At 45.5% G+C, this 27,741-nt stretch overlaps 1 protein-coding gene across 1 annotated transcript in view; it reads right to left on the reverse strand.

The window, feature by feature from the left end:
* Positions 1 to 27,741, reverse strand: part of LOC147688567 (multidrug resistance-associated protein 1-like) — a 900,980-nt gene that overhangs the window by 530,791 nt on the left and 342,448 nt on the right. The window contains exons 10-11 of the mRNA XM_086941435.1: positions 18,356 to 18,517; positions 4,514 to 4,606 (exon numbers count right to left, since the gene is read on the reverse strand). Coding sequence (XP_086797561.1) covers positions 4,514 to 4,606; positions 18,356 to 18,517 — 255 coding nt within the window. The remainder of the gene's footprint in view (positions 1 to 4,513; positions 4,607 to 18,355; positions 18,518 to 27,741) is intronic.

Here is a 27,741-nt window from a genome sequence, read left to right on the forward strand (position 1 = left end):
CCTGTCAAGCCAATGAGAAACCTCACATGCCCTTGCATATGGGAATTCCTCCCATCCCTACCTTGACATCGGTGGGTGGCAGTACCACATCTCTCAGATATGTTGACTTCCCCCAAAAGGATCATGTCTACGCAACGGAGTATCAATTCCTCTACGACTTGAGTGTGAATATATCATACATTTCAAACTTGTCAGGAGATGTGAGATCCTTAAAGCCCTAAAAAGACAAACCGTAAGCACAGGATTTCAAAAGAAAGTCGTAAGAACGCTGCTTTGGGTTCTCTTGTCCTTTTTTGAAAAACACCAACCCAAAGACCTTAGTTTCCTGTTGTTAAACAGTATTGTCTCACTCTTTAATACGACTGGGGCTGGTATTCTTTTAAGAAGTGACGAACAATATAAAGATGGGATCCCCGCCGAGAGGGAGTACAACAGGATGGCTTGTTGGCAACTCTATTATTTCACTTATTTAGTCTGAACTTCATTTGACCTTGTTTGGTTGAATAGCAACTTTGCACGCAACGAAAAGAAATGTGACTTTTGTAAGTCTGCACTAAAGTTTATGGACATGTGCTTTCCCTTGAGAGAATGCGGCCTATTCAGAGAAAGTGGAAGCCCTCACGGTGGCGCATGGTCTGCCAAATGGATCTTGTATTTGCTCTTTCCTGGGGCAGGCTCGCTGCTGTGCCAGGGGAATTCAAAGCGTTGCTCTAATATCTGTCCCCCCCCGAGCGGCTCTTATTAAAAAAGGTTCTGGCATACGCCTAGGCTCCCCAGTGCCAAGCTGCATTTGACCGCTTTAAATCCCACATTGCAGTTGTGAACTGTATTTTTATATTTCGCCTTGGCACCCATTGAGCATATGTAATTATCCTGAGCGTTAAATATTTGCTCATTGGTCATAAATGGCATGGATAAAATATGTCAGGTTTGAAAATGTTAGTCTTATTGTGTTTCTCCATTCAAGTGTTCCAGCTCAATTGTACATTTTCGGAATAAAAATTCTGTTTATTGGATTGTTATGTATCGCTCTAGTAGAGGGCCACTAGCGTGTATAACTGGATTCAAATTCAGTAATTCACTGTCATGATTTAAACGTGGTTAACAAAAAATGTTACTTACTGTTACTCGCCATAAATAGGCACAGCTTGTGCAGTGTAGAGAGAGGTGGGGGAGCAGGTTGGTAGGGGAATCGATAGACGACGAGGGAAAATGAAATGTAAAATAAGGAACACCGCTAACCTTGTGCTCGCCACATCGCCAATGATGAGACGAGCACAAGGTAAGTGGTTTTCATTTTCTTTTCAATTTAACTTTCCCTCATCGTCGTCTATCGGCTCCTCCCCCACCCCGCCTCACCGCTCTTAGCTGCACAGGCCACGTCTGGTCGTAAAGGCACTCCAGGCAGCTCTGATGGGCCTCCCTGACTGCTTGTCAGAGCAGAGCTGGAGAGCAGGGAGCACAGCTTCTTTTTTTTTTACTTCTGTAATTTTTTATTGAGTAAAAAATATTTATTTACATGGAGCATGGAATATACGTGAGCGGAAAAGACAGAGAAAGGAGAAGGGGGAAAAGAGGGAAAGAAAGGAGCGCCGGGGGGAAGGGGGGGGGGGGGGAGGTTAAAAGTTCGATTGTTCATGTTCTGTCGGTCGTTGTTTATGCCTCTTCCTTTGCGACGCTTCGTTGTTTGTCGGTATTTCTTTCCCCAACCCCGGACAATAGTGAGGAGGGGGGGGGGGAGTAGAGGTCGAGGTTAATAGAAAGAGCGCATGGTACGCAGGAACGTGTTCCCCTTCTGTAGTGTCTGGATTCTGCGATCCTGCGCCTATGGGGGTTTATGTGATGTTAGGTACCGGTCTAGGGGTCCCCACATGTTCGCTTGCCTGTGTGTTTTCGGTGAGTGTTTCGCTGTGATGTTGTCTGCCCCCCTTAAGAACGTAACCCAGTTGAGCAATGCTTGGGGCGCGGCTTTTGAGGTGTCCTTCCAATTATTTAGGACCGTTTTGACTGCCGCAGTTAGCAATAGGTCAATGAGGTCACGATCTTCTGTCGTTGTGATTGACGGGGACGTAAAGCCTAGGACTAGGCTTGGAAAATCTATGTGTATGTCTATTCCTGTGATCTCATTGATGAGTGTTCCGATTCTGTTCCAGAATCCCCTGACCTTAGGGCAGCTGAGCATAAGGTGTTCTAGGTCTCCCTTTGCTTTGTGGCAATTCCAGCATGTTTCGCTGTCTCGGATCCCCAGAGCCGCCAGGCGGACTGGTGTCCAGTATGCCTTATGCACTAGCCAGTATTTGGTCTGGTTGAGCGCTGCCGTTATTTTCTTCCTAGTGGAGGATCTCCACATCTCTGCTTTCTCTGCCCCGCTCAGCTCCCTCCCTACTATCTCCCCCCAGAAATTTGTGATCTTATTGTTTAGTTTGGAGTTCTTGGGGCAGAGGGCTTTGTATAGGTGTGCTACTTGGTGTCCCAGTGTGTTGAGACTGGCTGCGAGTTGTATGAGCGGGGGTGTGCGGTTATTGAGGTTTGCCTTCCTGATGGCTACTTTGATTTTCAGGAAGTTGTAGAGCTCTATGCTTGGTAAGTTGTGTGTTCCTTTGATGGTGTCGAAAGTAGTGTATACGCCCCGTTTCTGAAGGTCTTGGGCCATGGAGATGCCATGTCTATACCATTCGTGCATGTCTAGGACCTTATCCCTGTATTTCAAGGTTGGATTATGCCATATCGATTCTAGCTGGCTGCCTTTTATGCTTGATGTCAATAGTTTGTCGACGCTCAGGAGAGCTGTTTTCGTGTTCTTTAGGACGGGGTTCTCCTTGATTGCTGGGTGCCTGGTGGCTGTGAGGAGGGTGATGGGGTTCATGCCTTTTAGTAGTCCCCGCTCTAGTATCAGCCATGCTGGGGTATATTCCTTTCTTGGGTCTAACCAGTGTAGTCCCTGTCTGGCTATGCATGCTACCTGGAATCTTTTGAAGTTTGTTATGTTCAGACCGCCCTGGTCTTTTGTGAGTCTAAGCTTGTGTAGGCTTATTCTTGGTTTTTTTTCTTTCCACAGAAAGTTGTTAAGTATCTTGTCTAGTTTCTTGTGAAAATCTTCTGTGTTCATCAATGGGAGCATGGTTAGCATGTAGTTGACCACAGGTGTTAGCATCATTTTAATTGCTTCTATCCTTCCCCACCATGTGGTGAATTTGGGCGACCACCCCTCCACTTTCTCTCTGATTTTCTTGATTATTGCCTGTTCGTTGTGCTCCAGTGTCGATTTTAGGTCTCTCTCAATAAGGATGCCTAAGTATTTTATGGGCTTCTGTTGCCATGTTAATCCGGAGTTCCCTAGTATCTCTCTTGTTGTGTGTATATTTAGGGGTTTGCATTCCGATTTATCTTTGTTGAGCTTGTACCCCGAGATTTGAAAGTATTTGTCAATAGTGTCAGTCAGTGCTCTAATGGATCTTTCGGGGTCTTCTGTGACTATTAGGACATCGTCCGCATACGCCGCCAGCTTGAAAGTTTCTCCCCCTATTGGTATTCCTACTATGTCTTCATTCGTGGGGTGGCTCTAGGAGGCCATGTGTTTTTTTCTTATTTGGGACACAGAGCAGAGGTCATATGCATGGCTCCACCATTGCTCTTCTGTCCCTGAGTAGCAGCTGAAAGCAGGGGTAGATGATTATAGGGCTCATAAATAACATAAAATCATAGATGGGTAAAAAGAGTTTTACTGGGATGTATTTCACACTGGGGTTCCGAGTGACACCATAGAGTGAGCTTGTAAAGTAGGAGTTTTCTTAATGTAAATAACTCCAAGAGATCAATCAGGTAAGTTCTTTGTAGTTTATTCGAAGATAAATCAAGACATCACGGTAGTGCGTCCTTCCTCTCTGTAGTCCAAGCGGAATCTGTTTGAGGAAACCGCTCGTACAACAGAGAAGAGGTTACATGCACGAGAATGCATTTTCAATAAAGGCACACTTTAAAAGATAACTAGACAGCATGCGCACCTAACTAGGAATGTGCGCATGCAGTCAAAGACATGAAAACAATTCTAACAATGACAAGAGAAAAGCGCGTGAAGCGCGTGAAGAAAATGAAAGTTATGTATTACAGAGCTTCACTCATTTTGTCTATTTGAATCACTATGAACTCCTTGGAGAAAAATATCACCTTAATTCATTCCTCGCCAGTAGAAGAACAAATGTAATATACAAGGCCACTGGAAGAAATGACTGTTTAGTTTACTTACTTGTTTCCGAGTCATCTGTTTATCCTGAAAGATAGACACAACAAGTGGTATGTACAACTATTATGCCTTTTAATACAGATGAGAAAGTATGAGTCCCTCAAAGGGTCAAATCAGATGCACAGAGAGAGTGTCCACAGTCCCTCTTCTTCTGAGGAAGGAACTCGCCAGCCATTTAGGGAAGTGACAGTACAGCAGATTAATGCGTTTTAAAGAGGAGATTGACTACTTCAAGGGCTAAAAAGCGACTTGAAGAGTGTGATACCGTACCTGAAGTTTTCTCATCCTGACCCCAAAGCCGGTAATAAAGGGCACGTTTAGAATGAACACTGCAACGCCAACAAGAACAGCAACTCCCAGTGTCTGCAAAGAAATGAAATGTGTAAATGGGCATTTTGTGAAGATAGTAATTGAAGTCCTCTAAAAGTCTGTGCCATCCATGATTAATTTAATCACTTACTCCCTGTCACAGGGGCACCAACAGAACTATGTACGTTTACCCTCTACACGCTTGACTGTGCCCAGTGCTGGACTGGTCTTTTGGACACTATGACACTGTCAGATGGGCTGACTTGAGGCCTGTATGTGGGCTCGTTTTCTTTTGGTCTTGTCACGTCATTGGGTGCAAAAATATCGCCCTCACAATGGCCCTTTCAACGGCCCTTCTGCCAGTGCCAGAGTATCAAGTAGGCCAGTCCAACGCTGCCAGCGGTTTCGCTTCAAAGAAGGATCTGTTATGTTCTGCTAATGAGCAAAAGCAAGCAAGGGGCAAAACACCATTTTCAGAAACCTAAATTCTCCAAGCGACATACTTGAGAATTTCATCCAGTCCAGATTTTTATTTGCACACTGGTATTTGTAATCTTAACAGAAAACCCACAAGACACAAGTCCCAGATATTCAAATAAAATACCTGAAATGGATGAGCTACTCACACTTTAAAATTGTTAGCTGACGGACTCTGCATTTTGTTGCAGTGCAATATTAAGGAGACATGGTAAGAACACGTGATTACAATGCCAAAAAGAAGCGAGAATGGTAGACCCCCCACACCTAGGGGCGGGGGGCCTTAGTGGCATTTCGTTCGCGAAGCCCAGAAAAAAATTCCGGTCCGGTGGGAAAGGGGGAGGGGGCGTCACTAGGAGACACAAGAGGTCAAGCAGGACGTCACTAAGGTGCGCCGGCGACCCCCCCCACCACAAGGGAAGTGATAAAAGCAGGGGATACGAGGGGGAAGCCCTCTTTGTCCGCTCACCTCGGTGCCCCGTGGATCGGAGCCGAAAGCAATTTGCCCACCCACCCATCCCTTAGTTTAGAGTAGTGTTGGCGGAGTGGTGGTATCCCAGGCAAGAAAAGTGGCGGGACTCCGGATTGGGGGTAGGCTGTCAATGGTGGCTCCAGGCTGGCGGGAGAGGGGGCTGACCTGCTGGTGATCCTGGACTCTCCTGCTCTACCCGAGATGCCGGCGCTTGTTGTAAGCAACTCTGTGGGAGCTGGCGCCCAAGAATGGCGCCAAGCAGTGTCCTGGTGGCCGTGTCTAGGGTATAGACGATGGGTAGTTATCCCAAAGGGGAGCTGTGAAGAATTGGTTGTGGCCTGCTGGTGCAACACGCATCAAGTTGGCTCTGAAGATCCAGTAATGCAAATACAATCTCAACCTATGGCTTAAATGTATACTTCACAAGCCTATTGCTTTTATCAATGTGTGTTGATTTGGATTTTAATAAACAATGGTCAAGAGTTGACAGTGCATCAATAAATACTACGTAGTGAAGATTAAGTACTTGCCTAGTTTGTTTTTGTAGGGGAATGGAATAAGTGGAGTACTATGGGTCTATGGATGGCAGGGGCAATCGCACGTGATATGCCCACCATTACTACCGGTGTTTTGTGATCACAGTAACAGCACGTGCTACCATTCCAGTACTCCTTCCGGGTGCAACATTAAGGCAGATCAATAAAGGGTGTCTGGTTCATTTGCACAAATCGTGTTTCCAGGGAGGTTTACAGTAAATGGTCTACTATCTGTTTATCAAAAAACAAGTGAACAACCTTACTACATGTCCTGCCTATTTGCCTATAAAGTGCTACAGGATCTTTTTAATATTTCTTTCCAGCAGCAACATTTACACATTTCTGTGTTTGTTTAGGTTGCTCTGTTATAAGCGTGCAGAAACATGTAATACGTTGGTTCAGAAGGCATGTTTTATATTCACACACTACGCAAAAAACTGATGAAGCGATTGCAGCAAATACAATTATCTATGGTGTAAACACAGGTAATAAAGCAAAACATCTCTCAGTAGGGTGGACCCAAACACAGCCCAAATAACCAGCTTAAGTTAAAGAATGTGACTGAACCAGTTCCGCTGCACTACCAGCCTTTGTTAGTGAATTAGACGTGCTTTGATGGTCAAAGTTTAAGAATGCTGGTAATTAAAATGAAACAAGGACGCCAGATGAATCAACGGTTCCATGGACCAGCGTGCAATTTTGTAATAACATCTGAACGGACCAACCAGTGCAAAAACGATATTTACACAAAGAATGCATTTTTACACTGATTGAGTCCAGTGAGTCAGTAAAAATGTCAGTGCAAAACTGCTCTGCACCACTGGAAGGAATGTGTAATCCTACCCCAAGGTCCCTTACTAGGTGAACTCCTCAAACCAGCTGCCAACATATGCAGGTGCAAAAGAAACAATTGATGGACGGAATGCTGGACAATGCAAACATTCAGTCACAATTATCTGGGTTTAATCGATCATTCTTTTGCTCACCACACCATCCCAGTTTGGACCCAGCCATATGCAAATCAGTCTTGACCCTGTTCCTTGGTGGAACAGTCCAGCCCAAACTGCCAAGCCAGGTCCTCCCTGGTCTGAAAACAAGCATCCTGGGACCGGTTTCAGGGCTTCACCCTTCATCAGCCAGGCTAGCTTGAATCCAGTGGTGTAGTGAGCACGGGACCCACGTCTGGGCCTACCCTTCCCATTTAGGGCGACATATGCAAAAGAAACAATTGATGGACGGAATGCTTGACAATGCAACATTCACCCCCAGTCACAAGGGTCTGGGTTTAATCCATCATTCTCTTGCTCACCACACCACCCCAGTTTGGACCCAGCCATATGGAAATCAGTCTTGACCCTGTTCCTTGTGGGAACCGTCCAGCCCAGACGTGGGTCCTGTGCTCTCCATGTCACTGGAGTGAAGCTATCCTGGCTGATGAAGCTGAAAGCCCGAAACCGGTCCTTGGATGCGTGTTTCCAGTCCAGGGAGGACCAGGCCTGGCAGTTTGGGCTGGACTGTACCCATTGGACCCAGGGTCAAGACTGATTTGCATATGGCTGGGTCCAAACTGGAATGGCATGGTAAGCAATTAACGAGGGATTTAGGCCCAGATCTCTGTACAGGGGTGATTGTATGACATTGTTCTGCATTCTGTCCATCAATTGTTCTTTTTGCATTTGCCAACAAATGTAGGAACCTTAGCCTACAGAGTGGTAGACCAGTTTTATTTACTTATTGCACTTTTCTGAGGAGTTTATGTCTGCTGCCCAACAAAACAGAACAGAGGCAAAAAATAAAATAAAAGGTTCCTACATGCAAGTAAAATCAGGTGCACCTTGAGAAAGATCACCAAATGTTAACAATGAGAGGAAAGGCCAAAGGGAAGGGTAGCCTTCATGGGAGAGAAAGATCATAGTAAAACACTGAAAGCAGTAGAGAGAACAATCAACAATTAATTTGAGAACGTTCTCCCTACCACCCTTCCCCACTCATCTCCAGTTCCAAGTAGTTGATTTGAGGCGCCTGGAAGCTAAATTATCATCTTGTTTGATTCCAGCATTAGTGTAGTAAAAAGAAAATAGTATGACCTACAGTGGCACTGTACAGGCAGGCAGTAACCTAAATACCGCCAAACAGGCAGTACTGTTTGGCAGTAATTAGGTACCCACCTTCGACCAATGAGCAGCTACCTCGGTCAGCATGCTCCACAGCACTCTGACTCCTGATCTGGGCCACAGAGCAGTGGCCATTTGAAAATCCGAGAGGTAGGCATCCTTCAACCAAGATTAGGACAGTTTGGAGATGGCATGTGGGATAGATGGCATAAAGGTTACAGGAGAGGCTATTAAAGTAAGGTGAATTAGGCAATCAGCATAAGGCTGTGACAAGAGTGGACTTCCGGTTAGAGAGACGCTCACGGGTGAGTAGTGCGCTTTATAAACCACTGATTGATTGATTGATTGAGAGTGAGTAAGAACTAACCTGCCTCGTTTTCTGGCAAAATGAATATGGTGAAGATGTGTGCCTCTATGAGATTGTAATTTTATGACAAAATAATAGAGTACTGAAGAATACAACCATATGCAAACTGATCAAATTTTTGGTAATGTCATAGGTCATCAGAATGAAGAAGTTAAGCAGATAACACACGTTTAGCCTTGGTGGCTTGGCTAGAAGCATTCGGTGTGGGAAGTGCACAGGGCGGGCTCATTTGGAGGGAAGTGTACAATCTACAGGGAAGAATGCACGACAAACTGATGCAGGCAAAGCCCACTTAAATCAAATTCGAGGGACACATTTTGTCAATGGCAGTTCTGCCCTTGCCCTCACTTTGAAGAAATTATTGCCACTGGATGATGGAATACTTCAGTCCCCAGGTCCATCCAATCCTTGCCTTCTTGTAAATGATCAACCATAGCAGTAGAGAGCTTCCTGTACATCCATTCAATTAGTAGCCTTCTTCATAGCCTTACTATGTAGCACTGTAAATCAGTACCTTCGTTAGTTTAATAATAAAGCATGATGAATCCCGTCTTGGTATTTCCATTTGTAAATCGACAGTATCAGATGCATTGGTTGAATCGAAGAAAATGAAGATCAGGACGGTAGATTGCATTTACTTGTTTAATGGGGACACAAAATATAGTGCCTCATATTCATGAAATAAGCTAGCAAGATACACACGTTTTCGTATTACTCATTTCAAATAGGTTGAATACATGTGGCACTAAGGTAGAAATAAGAATTTGCGTTTCATCCGTTTGATTTTTTGAAATACTCGGTTTCAAATTCATCAAATGTGTTTTAGCATTTGGAAACTGTGAGAAAATAATTTCTCTTATTTTCAATTTTATCTTCTTGACAATTGCTTCAATGCAAGAAAACTGTGCAGTGGAACCGATGGATTTTACTTAAAAAAACAGGATGTTTCCATGAGCTTGGGGGGCATGTATGTGGCTCACTTGTTTATCATAACAAACGCTTCACTGGAAGCACTCTCTGTACAAACCATACTTGGGTTCTACCTGCGCCAGTGTTTATTGCTCCATCAATGCTAAGAAGTGGAGCACCCTTGTTGGCAAAATCATCTCACTTTTCTAAATAGTCAATTATTTTAGCAGACAGGTAAACAACTGTTTCGACAGGAGGTATTAATGACCTTTCTCTCAGGTCAAATTTCGGATGACGAATGGAGATCTGATGTGCTCAAAAGGGTCCCTTTCTCCAAAAACAGGCATATTCATGCATTTAAAATTTGTACATACAATATATCATGCTCTTAAAAACCAGAGTTTTCCGAATATCATGTGATTTGCTTTTGTGCAAGTATATGGAATTTCATAAAAAATATGTGACATTGCGTGTAAGTATGCAAAATGCAAAACTGGCATTTGATGCAATATTTGAGCATGAAAACCACCCATATGTCTATTTTGGACACAAGGTCGTATTTTTGTTTTTAAAAATAGTTCAAAAACGGCTGCACACAGCAGCTACTTAGTAGTTTGCATTATTCCGGTGTGGTGCTAAATTGTTGTTATGAACATTGCGTAATTATGCAACATGGCATAATAGCGAAATTGTGGGAATTCTCCGTAACAAGGGTAATGCAAAACTATTCCAATACAATGGAATTTCACCCAGTCCAACCAAAAATGCCTTAGGTAATGTATGTCAAAAAAGGACTCTCAATGCAGTAGATACCAGACACCAGGGTTTTTTCTCCTAGCCCGGTCATGGCCTTAGGAGGCAATCTTTACTGTTATCTCTAACTGGATAAACCAGTCTGTTCAGCCCTCACCTAAGATAGCGCTACTGTGACAAGCGAGGGATACGCCTGAAAAGGTTAGGAAAGACTGTAATCATTGTCAATTCACCAAAATGCCAGGGGTAGAGGAAGTAACATCACGCACCATTTGACCTTTACTTTGGCTCACACACAAACACACACGTGCTTAAACATACACACACATTCACGTACTCTCTGTGAGATAAATACATTAACCTACAAGCATTAATGCAACAATCATTTAGAATAATTTGTATTTACTGTAACTGTCAGATAGGGTCATATTCCAGCTTTTTATACTCCACTTTTTTTAGCAACTATAGTGGATAATATTATTCACTTTTTGTGCAATAAAATCTAACAGAAAACTATGAAAATGGAGCACCAAATAAAGTCCATGTTGGTGACCTGCTCCAGTGTTCCTAGGCATTGATTTTGCCACCTCTGAGGCCAGGGGTCGAAAAGGCAGTGCCAGGGCTAGCAAGGGGCAAGCCAGGGGCAGCAGTTGCGACCCCCTGGCGACCCCCAAACGACGTCCTTGAGCCACCAGAGATGTACATGGTGATGGCCACAGACGTCCGGATCAAAAAATATCAGGGAACCTTTGGGATCTCTATTGATGCGATTTGATACTACCCCTGCTGAGATCCCTGCAGTGAGAAACATCTCATGCCAGAACCATGATCTACTGAGTCGCTGTAATAATCTATTGAGGGCAGGACGTGCCTTGTAATATGGGTTAAGCATTATTGAGCATTAACGGTGTGTCGTACCTGGCTGGGAGGCACATTCAAATCACTTCAGGCCTGAGGTAATCAGCACTGTTATTGTGAAAAGGATGTACCCTGACAAACCTGAGCTCATCAAAAGAGATATAGAGATTTGACTTCACGTGAAGTACATGTTTGTTCTTGGCCTCACATTCATTTCCGCATCATTATGGAACACAACAAATACAATTGAAAAAAGATTTAAAATCGCTTGTAACTATTTGCAAAGTGCCCCGCTATGAGTCCTTGACATATCTGTGTAGTGTCGTGGGACTATGTGCGCTAGGACCCTTGCAGTTCTGGGCGGACTCATTAGATGAAGTTCGTAATTGGTTGGGAGGTGTTACGGTGTGGTTATTGACGGTTATGACGTAATCAGAGAGCAGAGTGTGGCTGTGTGCTGGGAAATAAAAACGTACAATTCAAAGCTCCGTGTGTGGCGCATTGATGTGCAGGGGAGGACACTACAATTTGATGGTGGGAGATTTCTAGGAGTATGTCAGGCAGACGAAACTACAACAGACTTACGTTTTATCAAAGGAGAACCATTCTGCTATTTTTTAGGAGAGGTCTAAGAGTGAAGTGCTTACTGCACCTTTTTAAAGTCGTTCTTCCTTGAAAGTGAAAATGATTCCCCACTTGAAGAAACCTTTTTACGTAAACCTCATTAAATGGTTTTACACAGGCCACCGGGGTGGCCTGTGTAACGTTCTAGTCTACGCACGTCACGCTCGTGTGACGTGCGACGGCCATGTTGGCGCCGGATGCGCGCGCATCCAGTAGAGCGCTGGTAATTACACGGAGCAGAGCGCCGGCCGGCGCTCCTCGGTATAGATATTATATGCAAATAAACACGAATACCACTAAGCACACCTGCTCCCTGTCATCATTAAACTACTTTACAGTGGCGACGAGGGTGGGATACACTGCCAGACGACCACAAAGAGCACAAATAGGATCGCCGACCCCACGTGGCAGCCACGAGGCACAGGAGGACCGGGACACAGCCACTGGGCCCACTCAGACACGAGCAGGATCCACCGGGCACTGCCCAGCCGACGAAAAGGAAACACCGAGACACGGCAGGACACACCAGAGGTACGGAGAAACCGAGGAGCGAGGCAGTGCCACAGCGCAGCACAGAGGCGGCGAATAGGCCAGAGTAGCGGCGCGACCACCCTGCAAGCAACAGGACACGCGTGTGGCATTCCGGAGTACTGAAGCCAGGGAGGAGTAGCGCTGGCTACCAAAGAGGAGGAGGAGGGGACCAACATTAAGAGTCCCCAAGAAGATATCAGCACAGAGTTCAAGGACAACACCCCAGGCAGCCCCACTGGCAAAAGCACCGACATAATAGCCACCAGGGAAGTAAAGATGAGCACACCGGCAGGGTATGCAATAGCGCCAGTACAATTCCTGCCGAAACCAGGGGAACCACTGATGAAGTGGGAGGACTGGAAAGAATACATAGACAATTTCATAGGGGTCCTGGAAGATGAAAATGAAGAAAAGTTCACCCCTCAAAGAAAGAAACGTATTCTGTTGCTGAATCTGGGTCCGGAGGGACTCAGAATCTACAAAAGTCTAGTACCGAAAAAGAGAGAAGACACCGATGATGATGTATATGCACATGCAGTGGAAGACCTAGATGAACGATATCGACCCACCATCTGCGTCTCGGTGGACAGATACAATTTCCAGCAAAGGAAACAAAAGGCGGGAGAAACTATCGAGGAATACGTAGCCGCCCTGAGGAGACTAGCGGCCACGTGCAAATACGCACTGTGGGAAGATGAGTTCATCAAAGACCAGATTGTCATGCACACCACGAGTTCAAACGTACAAGACAAGCTGTGGGCGAGCGGCGACACCACGCTCAAAGATGTGCTAGTCATTGTAAAGAGAGCGGAACTCGCACGGAGGTGCGCGAATGCGACTAAGAAGGAAGCGGCCACCCCAACCGTGGTGAACAGGATACAAGAAGAGGAACACCGTAAAGACCAGAAAAGCAAGCCACCAGAAGCCAAGGGAACCAACAGATGGCAAGGGAAACCGGCGATCAACGAAAGCAGGAAAACGTGTTACAGGTGCGGAAGTTGGTCCCACAAAGCACATGATAGGAGGTGTCCAGCGTTCCGGGCCAAATGCCTACACTGCGGCATCGTAGGCCACTACGAGAAAGTGTGTCGGAAGAAACAACAAAAGGGATTGGTGAAATACGTAGAGCAAGGGGAGGAAGACCTGGAGGAAGCCACAGAAGAAGAAGTGGTCACCGTCTTATGCATATACGACCAGGTACTGAGCGTGGACGGGAAAAGGTCGACCAAACCTGTTCTAGACATGTCCATGGGCGGCATCACCATCACAGTGGTGGCAGACACCGGATCTCCATTTACCATTATTCAATGGGCAGTATGGGAAGCAGAGTTCCAACCCCAGCTGGGCCCAGATTTGGAGAAATTAGACATTCGACCTGTCACCTACAATGGAGATCGTATTCCCATGTTGGGATTCCGACGCCTGTTGTTTGAGTTCAGAGACCGATCCGCATGGTGCAAGCTATACGTCGTGGAAAAAGGACCATCCGTACTAGGATGGTTGGACCAAGGCGACCTGGGTATAAAACTAGATCCCGGAGGGAAGGAACAAATCCTACTCACAGAACAGGAGGAATGACCGGACATGAACAAATGGAAAGAGCACTATCCGAAGGTGTTTGGAGGCACCGTGGGGAGAATGGAGAAGTTTCAACATAAGATCGTGCTTAAGGAAGGAGCCATCCCAGTTGCACACAAGGTGAGAAACGTACCAATAGCTGTGAGGGAAGCAGTCCAGACGGAACTTCAAGAATTGGAGAGGAAAGGTATAATAGAACCGATCACCTGCGCTGAATGGCTGGCGCCCTTAGTAGTCGTAATGAAGCCCAACGGGAAGGTCAGGCTCTGTGTGGACCTGAGAGAACTGAATAAAAACATAGTAGTGGAGAAATTTCCCCTTCCCAGAATCGAGGAGATGCTAGCCAAGACCAGAGGAGTAAGGTGGTACTCCACTATTGACTTGACCTCGGCCTACCACCAAATAGCACTGCACCCGGACAGCAAAAGCCTCACATCCTTCATCACCCCGTGCGGGTGCTACCGGTTCTGTCGCATGCCGTTCGGGCTGGCCTCGGCGGCGGCAGTCTTCCAAAAGATGATGCACCAACTATTCAGAGGCTGCGAGGGAGTCCAATACTTCCAGGATGACATCCTAGTGATGGGGTGTGATAGGAAGGATCATGACCGGAAACTGGAGAAAGTGCTACAGACACTGGAAATCAAGGGCCTCACAGCAGAATGGTCGAAATGCCGTTTGGGCCTACAATTGGTGACATACCTAGGCCATGAAATTGGACAACAAGGGGTCACACCAAAGGCGGAAAATGTAAAAGCCATTGCTGAAGCACCACCCCCCAAGAACAAGGAAGAAGTCAGGTCGTTCTTGGGAATGGCGGAGTACTATCGTAAATTCGTGGTACACTTCGCCTCCAAGACCTACAACATGAGGTTGCTGACCAGGGAGAGCACGGCGTTCCAGTGGACACCGGAAGCCCAAGCAGAGTTTGAAACCATCAAAAAGGATGTCACAGGAGCCATACCGCTCAAGGTGTACGACCCACAGGGCAACACGGTGCTCACCACCGACGCAAGTGATAAAGGGCTGGGCGCTGTGCTCATGCAAGACCGAGGAAGAGGGGACATGGAGACAATCAGCTTCGCATCTAGAGCATTGACGGAAACCGAAGGCAAATACAGTGTCATTGAGAAAGAGATGCTAGCGGTAGTATGGGCCATGGCGAGGTTCCGGCAATTCTTGTGGGGTACCCGGTTCCTGCTCAAGACCGACCACAAGCCGTTGGTAAAGGTATTGACATCGTGCGGACATGCCAGCGCCACACCCAGGATATCCAAAATGTCCTTAAAGTTGCTTGAATTCAGGTACGACGTGGAGTACATCCCGGGGAACCGGAACCGAGTGGCGGACTACTTGAGTAGAGCAGCGGCCATGGAACCCGGAGAGGAAGACCCTGCAGACAGAGGGGAGATGGTAGCTCTCATAGAAGACCAGGAGAAGCTGATCAGTCAACAAGAATGGACAGAAGCATATGAAGAAGACACCGATATAAAGGAAGTGAAGATGCACGTCATACAAGGATGGCCAGACAAGAGAAACATGAAGACGAGTATCAGGCCATATTACGAAGTGAAGGAGGAACTGTCAGTAGGAGACAAGGGGATATTCATCTACAGAGGAGACAAGGTGATTCCCCCAAGGAACCTCATCAACAAGTTACTGGACTTGCTACATGAAGGCCATTTGGGCATAGGTAAACTCAAGGCCCGATCGAAACAAAACTACTGGTGGGCAGGTATGGACATAAGAGCAGAAAGGCATGTCCGGGAGTGTCCACAATGCCAAGGAGCCGACAAGACATTGAAACCACTTCGCCCAGCTCTTGGAAAGTTCGATTCTCCCTCCAACCCGTGGGAAGAGCTGTCCATAGACATTTTGGGACCAGTACTAGATGTTCAGGGCATGCAGAAATATGTGTGTGTACTCATTGATCGATACTCCAAGTGGCCAGAGTTGAAGGTGGGAGAGTCCATGGACACTGAGAACATCCTGAAGTTCCTGTCCGAAACGTTCACAAGGGAAGGAATTCCCAAGATCATCTTAGGCGATAATGGCCCACAGTTCACATCGGAGAGATGGAATCAATTTATGGCGAGAAATGGCATCACCATCAGACACACTGCAATTTACCACCCAGCTGGCAATGGCCTAGTAGAACGCTTTAACAGAGTAGTGATGGGAGCCATACAAGCTGCCATATCCGGCAACAAGGACTGGGAGAAAGCATTAGAGAACATGTTGTGGGCCTACAGAATAACTCCCACAGGCACGGGGTACAGCCCGTTTCAAATATTGAGAGGACGTGAACCCTTCACGCATGACAACAGGATTTGGAAGGAAAAGGTGGTAACCAGCGAGTGGTCCCCTGCAGTAGTAAGAGCCAATCTTGAGAGAGCACAAACAATCTACACAAACCACTACAACAAACGGAGAAATGTGAAAGAGACTGGCTTGGAAAAGGGAGAGTGGGTGAGAGTAAAGCTAGCCACTCTACAAAAGAAAGGGGACAGCAAGAATAGCAAGCCAATGCAAGTCAAGGAAGAATACGATCGAGCGGCTTTGCTGAGCGATGGTAATGTGTGGTCACAGGACCGCATGGCCCGATGCAACAAGATATTGAGATGGGAACGATTTGGAACCGAGAGTGAAGACTGGGATGAATCGAACGTAGACAGTGGACAAAGTGGAAGTGAACAAGGCAATGGAGTAAGTGCGGAGAGGGTGCGAGTAAGTGAAGAAGGAACTGAGAGGCAAGGAGCAGAGAAGGACCAGTTGGGAGAAGAGACTAACGGCGATGGAGCAGTAAGTGAACACATGACAGGAAGTGGAACGCAGTTACAAGGCACGCAAGAGAACTCTGGTAGAATAACCAGGAGTGGAAGGCAAGTGGTAAGACCCTCCAGATTTCGAGATTTTGAGATGGACAACGACATGTAAGTGACTACTAAGACATTGGTAAAAGGGGGAGATATGTAACGTTCTAGTCTACGCACGTCACGCTCGCGTGACGTGCGACGGCCATGTTGGCGCCGGATGCGCGCGCATCCAGTAGAGCGCTGGTAATTACACGGAGCAGAGCGCCGGCCGGCACTCCTCGGTATAGATATTATTATATGCAAATAAACACGAATACCACTAAGCACACCTGCTGCCTGTCATCATTAAACTACTTTACACCCTGTCCAGTCATGTGAACACACTAACTCCTACACTTTATTGGAGTGCATTTTCATGTTCCTCTTGGGTTGGACAACGCATGGAAAAGGTGTTTGTGCAGTAGTGGCTGCTACCAAACAGGTGTGGGGGGCAGGAAGCAGAGGGGGGAGGGAACTAAAAATGAAAAATAAGAAAAAAGAAAAGAAAACTTACCTGGAGGTTGCGGTCGTAGCCGCTGTGTCTTCTTCTCCAGCAGGAAGCACACAGCCACCCAGAATCCCTTGACCAATCACAATGCTGCCTTAAGCAGCATTGTGATTGGTCTGAGAGCTGTGGTTTGGTGCTCAAACAGGGGTTTAGAGGTTGGGCATGTACTCCACTAAGGCTGTATAATAGAGCCTGTGGAGAACATGCACAGTGCGCTTGATGGTTTGGCCAGCCCGAGACGGCCAGCCAAACCTTCATGCGCACTTTAGGTGCAGCCACCACTCCTCCTCCGACCTCAATGTCAGGGGAGGCCGGCCCGCCCGTCCTATCAGCGGGGCTGCACTGCAGTGCAACTGCAATAGCAAAAATAACTTGAAAATAATGGACGTCCGTTATTATCATTTTATTTTGACTTTTAACTGCTTTAAAGCAGTGCGGCGATGCACCTCCGCCTTAGCGGAGGAGCCGCCCTTGTGTTTGTGAATATCAAAATGTTTCCGCTTTTGATGCCTTCATAGATTTTTCACAACTGCCATCGCCCCCAGTTACCCTCTTTTACAGACATTAATCCTCACTTACACTTGCAGAAAGCAACACTCGATAGGAGGTCCCTTAAAAACATGTGAATTTCCGTATGGAAAACTCCAGAATTCCTGAATCTAAGAATCTAGATTGCTGTTTTCTGTGCATACAGGTTCGTTTCTAATGGTTTCAATGTACGCATATGCTGTAAACTCGACAGTCAACTGTGTGCTTAATTCACACAAATCTACAAAATGTATCTGACATAGAAACTCGCTTTTAAAATTCTAATAAAGTTATATGCCCTTAAAAAAATACAATTTACAAGCTAAATCAAAAGATTAATAAAACAAAGAAATAAAGTTAAGAAATTAGAATCCATGACTCACATCAAACCTTTATGTCCTAGAGCAGTCTTGGACATAATGGAAAGATTTCGTAGTTAAGAAGCCTTTTCTTCTTCAAGGACAGCCCTTGAGAATGCTGTGCGCGTCAACAGTGATTTTTAGTGTTACTGTATCATAATCAGACGAATTACCTAGGTTTTTATTTAATTAGCTGGAATTTCTCAATAACAATTGATTCCTATCAGAGACATTTTCTTTGTTGCTATTGCAATTAAAAGGCACAACAAGCAGCTGCTTCCGCAATAACTTGATTACCACCAATGCCGACAACTGATTCTGAAGAAACGGGTCTTACCTTCCCCAGGAAATACATAGCCACCGCGATGGTCAAAGGTGCCGCCCATACATAATTTAAAGAGGAAGAAAGGTCGACCAGTTTCTGCACATCAGAAGAAATGAGATTTACAATCTCTCCGGCTGAAGTGTTCTTTCTGCCTGCATTTGAAACGACTAACACCTGAAAATATTTAAAAAAACAGCAATTTTACAAGTTTGCATAACAAAAATACCAAATATTAATGCCATCACCATATCCCACAGGAAACGGTGTTAAGATATGACATTTTGTTTTCAAGCATAGGCCTTGAACCGCATCCCACACATTCCTCAACATCCTCAGTGGTTAGCATCTTCCCTCTGCATCAAGCCTAAAGTCATAACACTCACCTGTCAACGTTTTCCATTTCTTGGGTAGGCTGTCCATGAAGGCCAAGATATTTCGTGGATGGTTACATTGTCCAATGTCTGTTGTTATTATGTTTTGTGAGGAGCTACAAAGCAGTTCCTTTGGTTACACTGTGTATGTGGCATGACCCATAGCTTTTAAATAGGCGGAAGTGTGTGTCCTTTGATGCATTTATTTTACTGACACAATGATATTTTAATTTCTGAATCATGCCTTTTTTGTATCATGACAACATGCTTTTGGGTTTTCTGCTTTTTGTTTACAGAGTAAAGCTGAGCACACAGCCAGGCTTCCTTACCCAAAAATACCGCCCCTTTCATTACTATGCAATATTTTCCGAGACATGCCTTTTAAGTTCACCACAAACTTTATTGTTTGTCTAGTAGCTTAACCCTTCTGTGTACTTTGCTAAACAAAGCCCCATGTTACTGTAGCCTGAGATTATATTTCACTGTGGGCATTTCTTCCTAGTACAGCTAGGGTCAACACCCACACAGAATTGCCCATTTATTACTATGCATTTCCTCTAGCAAAATGTAAGACCTATTGGCTTGCGGAATGCTTTTTAAGCTTGCTATAAATAATATTAAGCAACCATTTGGCCCATATTGACTTTTCTCATTATAACAGAATTAATGTCTATCGGGGCTTACCCACTATACAAAATCAGAAAATATGAGAACAGCGACACTAATTATTAATAACCATAAATGATTTGTTCTACCCTCGGAAGGTTATGAGTTTGTGGCAATCACAGGTTCTAGTGTCATACATTTACCATACTTCTGTGGGTGGGTCACGTCTCCAAAGTGAAACATTACACCCACTCATTCCTGATGAAGACCCATTCAGATTAAAATGTGAAACAACTCTATAGTCGCATACGTCATTCTCCATGGGATAAGCAATTATATGAAGTCATAACAAATGCCTAAAAATTGTCCTTCATCTCATTTTGAAACTGAAGTCTTTATTGCCAGATATCTAAACATTATCATGTAAAGTACAATTAAAGGACCAGTCTTTATTCACACATTACACATCACATTGTTGTATTAATCCTCCTATGAGTTACTCACTACCAGTTTGTCTCCTTCCTCATAGCACTTAGTGAAAAAATTAAGACAAAAGTCGAAAACCTGTATGTTGGGGGTGCAGAGAAATGTCCTGGACCTTGGGTATCAAGACTGACAGGAACAATGTCAGGATAATGGACTAGGCTGCCAAGCAATTGAGTCACGATTATCATCCCAAATAGGGAAGAAATGTACCCTACCTTCACCCGTTTAAACTTTACAAACAGGCTTAGACTTGAAAAGTATCAAAGGTCCAAGACATTCCTGTATATCCGTGATTTAAAGGTTTTTCACTTTTTTTTCCTTTAGCACCACAACACTAGGGTTAGGGTTCTATTGTGATAATGAAGAATGTCCTGTGACGGAGTGGTCAGAAAAGAAAATAAAGAAAATTGTCGACCAGAAAGTTAGCAAGGCGGGAGACATTCAAAATGAATCCCTACCCTTTCAAACTATATTCTTTTAACCTTGAATGTGTTGGTAAGAAAATATTTGTTCACTTACAGCAATTTTAACATATAAAGCAAACCACACACTAACAAAGACTAAACACCCAGCAGCATATGGCCAATAACTCACAGAACAGAAGAGTGTCAAACGCAACAAAAATGTATGTGTGTAAGCACAGGAACAGAGAATGAATCAACCTAAATAGGTCGCATTGGACGTCATTAGGGATTTTTTAGGAAGCCCTCACTCACCACCCTGGGTGGTGACATGCTTCATCATCGGGCCCACCAGGAGAAGCCGAATGCCTCCCTGGTGTGCTACAACGCCAGGATACTGCGGAGCTGGTTTTTTGAGACAATAATGTGAAAAATCAGTCATATTAAAAATGTCAAAGGACTGTCCCATACAAAAGTTTTATTCAATGGTCAGCCTGACATGGTTAAAAATATGTGTGGGAAACCTACCAAATAATGTTTTGGATTTTTCCACTTAGAGTGGGGTCGACATGTTTCTGCCCTTTAATGTGTAGTTTTACTGGGCTTTCTTCAGGACCGTTAGTTGTGTACCTCGGCGGTTTGAGTGCGCTAAGGCCCACCCTTACCAGAGGACGTGAAAGTTAAAATAGAATGTAAAAATGAAAAGGTGCAAAAAACAAACCATCAAGTTGTGGGATTTACCTCTGTTTGAGAGGAACCTGTATAGTTTGTTAATTAAAAGATCCACACCCCATAGGTCTTGGGAGGGGATGGGGGAGACAATGGCACACCGCCTGCAGCCCAGCACCAACTCAGCACCTAGCGTCTCCTGCAACCGGACCTCGTGGATCCACTAAGTGGAAACATCCAAAACATTATTTGGTAGATTTCCCACACATATTTTTAACCATGTCAGGCTGACCATTGAATACAACTTTTGTATGGTACAGTGCTTGGACATTTTTAATATCACTGATTTTTCACACTATTGTCACAAAAAACCAGCTCTGCAGTATCCTGGCATTGTAGCACACAAGGGAGGCATTCGGCTTCTCCTGGTGGGCCCGATGATGAAGCATGTCACCACCCAGGGTGGTGAGTGAGGGCTTCCTAAAAAATCCCTAATGATGTCCAATGCGACCTATTTAGGTTGATTCATTCTCTGTTTCTGTGCTTACACACATACATTTTAGTTGCGTTTGACACTCTTCTGTTGTTTGAGTACAATTTACCTGGGGGACTGAGAGTGTCCCGGTGTTTCCCTCTCTCTCAAATTGTTGTTACCAATAACTCACAGATACAGAACTATGATAAGCCAAACAGCCACAAGATGTGTTGCTGGTGGGGAGCTACCCTGATGATTAAGCATGCCACTAAGCGTGGTGAGCATTCAAGGTCCTATTTTTAAAACAAGCAGTCCAGGGGACCTTTATCTTACCATAGTAGAAAGCCAAGCCACATATTGAAAAAGGTTTACAGCACGATATACGTGACTTAGTTCCATCAGTATTTCAAGTTCACTTGAGAGGATATATTCTGTCACTGTAAAAATAACTTTTATTCCCTCACTTTGTTTTTGAGCCATGGACGCATAATTCTCTGGTCATACTGTCTGTGATTTGAGGACTTACCCCGCTACGATTTGACCATTGCTGGTGAGAGAGCGCAAACTGAACAAAATGCATGAGTGCACCATAAGTACAAGTCGGTCGCACAACCATAATAGAAGTGCTTGTAAGTGTTGAAAATACATTCACCTATACTTAGACTTGTGTAGTTAACATAGAAATTTTATATATAGAAGTGGGACTGACGCAGAAATGTGTGGAAAATATTTAGTCTTATTAGACGTGATTAATCAGGATCCATGTTATGTAGCTGCTAACGGAGGAATGTCATGCTGCAAAGCCTAGAAGGGAACAGGCCTCATGGCCAGGGCAGAGAGGATTGGAAATGTACACTTATACATGACATGGATTGCACTAATGTTATTTAGTAATTCTGTTTATTCGTTAGATTTATATTTCATAGAAGTGTTTCTCATAATCAAAGAATAAGGTGTTAACATGTTATTTTAATTCACGAAAGGATTTGAAGAGAATAAAACCTCTGCAAGAATGGCTGTAGGCCTGAAGAGATAAAAAGGTTTTTCTGATTTGCACGTGCTGGTACATGTCGAGTTGTGTCGAGAAATAAGTTGCAAACTTCTGTTAGAAGTCTATGAGAATTGGGATCCAAGTTGCGGATGTCTGTCTGCAGGTGCGAGGGGGGTTCCAATTAAAGTTTGATGAATAGAGCTCTGTTCGAGGAGACTGGTACAGACATGGAGGAGGATTCAGGAATGTTTCGGGGGTATCGGCGAGCTGGAGAAGAAGCCTGGGAAGCAAGGTCAACGCTAAACACGAGGCCCAAAGGAAGATCATCATGGAAAAAGCCAGAACCGACACCACGTGAGGGGCGTCTCTTGAGGGGCGTTTCAACTGTAATTGGGATTTTGTATTAGGGACAGCACCCCTGGGTGGAGTTAGAGCAGATGCCTGAGGACCTTTCAGAGAGCGGATGGGTAGGCAGAGAGGGGTCATGACTGGAGATCATAGGTTTTCACCTAAGACTAAGAGTGGGTGAACTTCTTAGGAAGTCATTCACAGCTGACACCTTTGATGGGTTGGGATTTTGTTAAGTAGGGATACCATCCAGTACAGAGTAGGGACAGCCTAACCTGATTCCTTCCTTCCTTTGTAAATGACGGATAGATTACAATTTGTGTCTATTCTTGCAACCCTGATGATTCTGGAATTAGTTTTGGTGTTCTTCTTTGGTCGCCTAAGAGCTTTTAGAGAACATATGTTTGTATTAGTGCCCATATATCTTTTGAATCTCGTTTTGAGATGCCTGTATTTGCAGTTATCATTGACTCTATAATAAACCTTTGAAACTTAGAAGTAGTATGTGGTTTTTCAGAGTCGAGCCCATTATTAGTCAAACTAACCTGGTATTGGATGCACTTTCTTTCCTCAATGACAGGCAATAAAGATTCAGTCGACCTGAATGGGGTTTAGATCTGGAGTGGTAAACTAGAGATCAAAAATCCCGCCCTCCCAGTTGGTAGCTATAGAGGATGGTTGCCTTCTTGAGGAAGGTGATCTAGGCCAGGTTAGATTACCCCAAGGCCCCTAGAGATCGATGATCAGAAGAACCGCCCGCCGAAGAGGGTGCTGACGGCGCGAGAAAGAAAAGCAGCAGTATCGGTCGAGAGTGAGTATAAAGGGTCATGCGTGTTAGATTGCGGTGTTTTGTGTTGTATCTATGTTGTAATGTCTTGCGGAGTTGAATGCCTGTAGTGTGACTGTGGAACAGGTTGTGAGCGCGCGCAACCGGTGCAAATCTTAAGTTCAGAAGAGAGCTTAAGTGGTTCGGGTGTATCGGACATCCAGAGTAATTGTCAACCAGTGTGAAGGGGGTCATGAGGTACCATTGATCGCCCGCAGGACCGTGATAGGGGGAACGTAAGAGTGAGTGTGTGAGTAACGGACGCTGGTCGGAAGTTACTGTGTGTAAGCAACCTATCAGAGAGACGATTGCCTGGAAAGGCATTTCGTCAGTTGTGGTGACAATTACAGATAAACTGTGGACGCACAGGCAAGAGAAGTGATCGTTTGGTCGGAAGTAATCACCTTTCAGTGTATGAATGAGACGCATGCGTGACCGGGAGACGAGCTGAGAAAGGAGGGGAACTGCTGCGAAGGGGAGACGAGTGACGTCAGAAAGTGCCGCGCTGGGATTGGCCGGTAGGGGTGAGACCACGCTGTGATAGGCCAGCTAGCAAAGCCGCGCTAGGATTGGCGGATTGTCACCAGGAAGTAAACAGAATAGCGAAGCAGGAAATTGTACATCTGATCATGAAGTGTTTTAAATGGTTAAGAGCGATGTTTAAGAGAGAGAGGTGGAGATCTTATGATGGGGAAGAGGCCCCGCCGGAGGGTACGCCGGCTAATTATATGGCGACGAATGTTGGGTTGCATACTATATTGTGGATTTCAAATTGGTGCAAGATTACGGAAGGGAATGAGGAACTGACGTTTCCAAAGTATGGGACGTTTAGATTAGAGATATTACATCAGTTAAAAGCAGTTATGACCTCAATGAGACCTCTGCCTAGACCGACCCAGTTTGAAGCCCTTAATGCATGGATTAGGGCGGCGCACGATAGGAACCAGAACAGGCGTCAAGAAAGGGTGAAACGATCGGTAAGAGCAGTGCAGGATGCCAAATGGGATGCGGATGCTAAAAGATGGAGAGTGCATAACCTTGAAGTAAACAAACTGTACCCAGTGATAGAGGTGGCGGGAAACAGGAGCCCATTAGAGGAAGATGATGAGAGCGAGACAGAGGACAGCCTGATAAATAGGTTGCTAACAGATAGGCCACCCCCGTACAATAGAGAGACAGAAAATGCCGAGCCCAGCAGAGAAGGGGGGCTGACATAGGGGAGTATAGACCGCTTCCTAGCACAGTTTGGGATCCCACTGCAAGTAAAGAATTGCCTCAACCTAGTCCGGTGCAGAAGGTAGTCGGAAGGTTTGTGGTACAAAAGGTGTCAGAAACGGAGCGTGCCACATCCTATGCACTACCAGACGCCCTGCAAGTACCTGTTACTATAGGTCCTATAGTATCGATTTATGACCCAGAGAGAGCCAGAGGGGAGGAACAGGTACGATTGGACAGGGAGAGAGCAGAAATGGCGAGGAGGAACGATACAATCAATTCCCCAAGACAGCTGCCAGGACCAAGGGATTGGAGCACCCCAGTACATACAGCAGTAGATCCCACAGGAGATCAGGAGGGCCCGAGATGGCCGGTGGATCTGAGGGGATCAGAGCCGAAATCCTTCCAGGAGCTAAGAGAGTACATGAAGGAATGGGATGCGGCAGTAGAGGCTCACAAGAGCTTGATAGCAGCGGAAGCTGAAAGGGAAAGCCAAGATAGCAGGATCCGGACTCACTGCGGGGCTGACGAAAGCAGTCCGGAGTGGGACGGGAAGGGTCAGGAAAGTAGAGGAGATACTCGTCATACCAGGAGTGGAGGTAGACCAGTACTGGAAAACAGGAGCCCTGAGTGTGGGGGGGTGTCCCGCCCCGTTCACAGCGAAGGGGATAGGAGAACGCAGGAGTACAGGGACAGCTTTAAGTGCACCCACTATGCGTCTGGCAATAGTGGACAAAACGAGAGTTGCGAGAGGTCTCGCCATGACCCCTGTAATCACGGACATGAACGGAATACCGGGGACATGTGGAGCCGAGAAGGAGCTTACCAGGTACTGAGTGACACTAGGCAACGAGGGAATAGCGACAGTGTGGAGAACAGCAGAGAATCCTATCGTGGGGCTAGGGAAAACAGGCAGAATGGACAAAATGAAATTGGGGGAAACAGGACGGTGTTCCACCACCCTCCAAGGGAAGATGGCAGAGCATGGGATTTAGAAAGATGGGAACAAGGGAGGATTCTCCTTAACACCCCTGAGCCTAGGCGTAGGACTCGGAGCTGGGATGGGAGAGATATCAATGAACACCCTAAGAAAGACATACTGCGAGCCGAGATAAAAGCAAAGAGACTTGATGTCGCCAGTTTAAAATCAGATCTGGATGACATGGTAGATGGTACTTTGCCTTTGGAGAGAATGGACATGTACGAGCAGGATGAAGTACTGTTCATGGCAAAGGACATCACTCGGAAAGCGAGAGCAGCACATGAGAAATTAGTCGAACTGGCAGGAAAATACATGGTAGACTTGTCAAGGACCAAAGCATTACAGGGTAACCACAGGCTACATTATTCAGATCAGGACCTAGATGAGAGAAGAACAATAGGATTAAAAACACACATAAGGGAATTGATCACTGGAATAAGAACATGGAGAGCGCTGGATAAATGGGAAGAAAGATGGTCCAAGAAAGGGACCGTCAGGAGAAGCACACTTGGGATGTCCCCAGAGGGAGGGCTGCAGAAGATAGAGGCATACCCTTTGCGTGAGGTTGCAAACGGGAGCTACGTGCATGTGCCCTGGAGTAGGGGGGACTTAGCTGCCTTTACCAATTCCTTCCCTAAATTGAGGGAGAATCCAGTGGAATGGTACAAGCAGGTAGAGAGGTTCGTAAAAATCTCCAAAGTACTCTGGGTTGACCTGAACACCCTGTTTGACATTGTGGTAGCAGGAGACTTGTGGTCAGCATGTAAGGTTAGTGCTGAATGGCCCACATCAGAACCAGAAAGAGATGCACGGACTAATGGACCGTCCGAGACAGTAATGACAAAATATGAGAGAGTGATGACTTGGCTGAAGGAAAAGGTGCCAATGCAGGACATAGATTGGGTCAAAATAGATCGAACTAGGCAGGAACCCAAGGAGACAGTTCATGAATATTATGAGAGATTGCTGAAGGCGTTTAAACAATATAGCGGGTTGGACGTAATGGATCCTAAAGACATAGGGCAGTTTGTGTCTAAATTTGTTTTGGGCTTAAGACCGGATATTTGTTTAATGATTCAGCAACACTTGATTTGTTGGCAAAATAAACCTTTGGACGAAATTCTGAGATATGCTAGGTACTGCAGTGATGAGATAGATTCAAAAGCCAAAAAGCTAAAAGAAAAACTGATGGTGGTACAGATGCAGTCAGCTGGTAAGGGTGGACAACAGCAACAGGGAACAGGGACCATGGGCAGGAGACAGAATAACCAGAACAAAGGTAATGAGAAGAACTCCAACTCAAGACCTAGGGTAGACATTGCGACATTGAAAAAGACGACCCAGTGCCATCAATGTAACGAGGTGGGACATTGGAAACGCGAGTGTCCCTACAACGTTGAAATTGGAGAACTAGAGATAGAGGAGGAAGAGGTTCAAAACACTCCAGGAAAAGGGGCAACAGCATACCAAGGAAAGGTGGTCAAAGGGGGGACCCCAGCTCCTCGAGCCCAGTTCCCTCAACCACCCAGAATAGGGACAGGGGGAAAGACCTATAGACAGATGCCTCTTTTCGTAGGAGGAGAAGAGTGTTACTACGTTGATCTCCTAACGGGACAGAGAGCAGAGAGAGAAGACTGTACCCTCGGGGCAGTCTTAGAGGTGGACCAAAGGGGACCATACTTCGAGGCCGAAGTGGCAGGGTGTCCCACGACTTTCTTAGTAGACACAGGGGCCACTCGATCCACGTTGAGATCAGCCGTAGTTCCAGGCCTGCCAATGTCAGGAGAAACGATTCAAGTGGTGGGGGTCGCAAACAGGAGAATAACAAGCCCATTGACCGAACCAGTGCTAGTGAAAATAGGGAAATACAGCGATGAGCATCAGTTTGTGGTTTGTGATTCTAGCCCTGTATGTCTATTGGGAAGGGATTTATTGTGCAAGTTAAATTGTACAATATACTGCACACCGCAGGGAGTGGAGGTACTGACTAATGACAATGACGCTGACTTTAAGGTCGCAAACTCAAGA

The sequence above is a fragment of the Lissotriton vulgaris genome, chromosome 10, assembly GCF_964263255.1.
Source record: "Lissotriton vulgaris chromosome 10, aLisVul1.2, whole genome shotgun sequence".
Classification (NCBI taxonomy): domain Eukaryota; kingdom Metazoa; phylum Chordata; class Amphibia; order Caudata; family Salamandridae; genus Lissotriton; species Lissotriton vulgaris.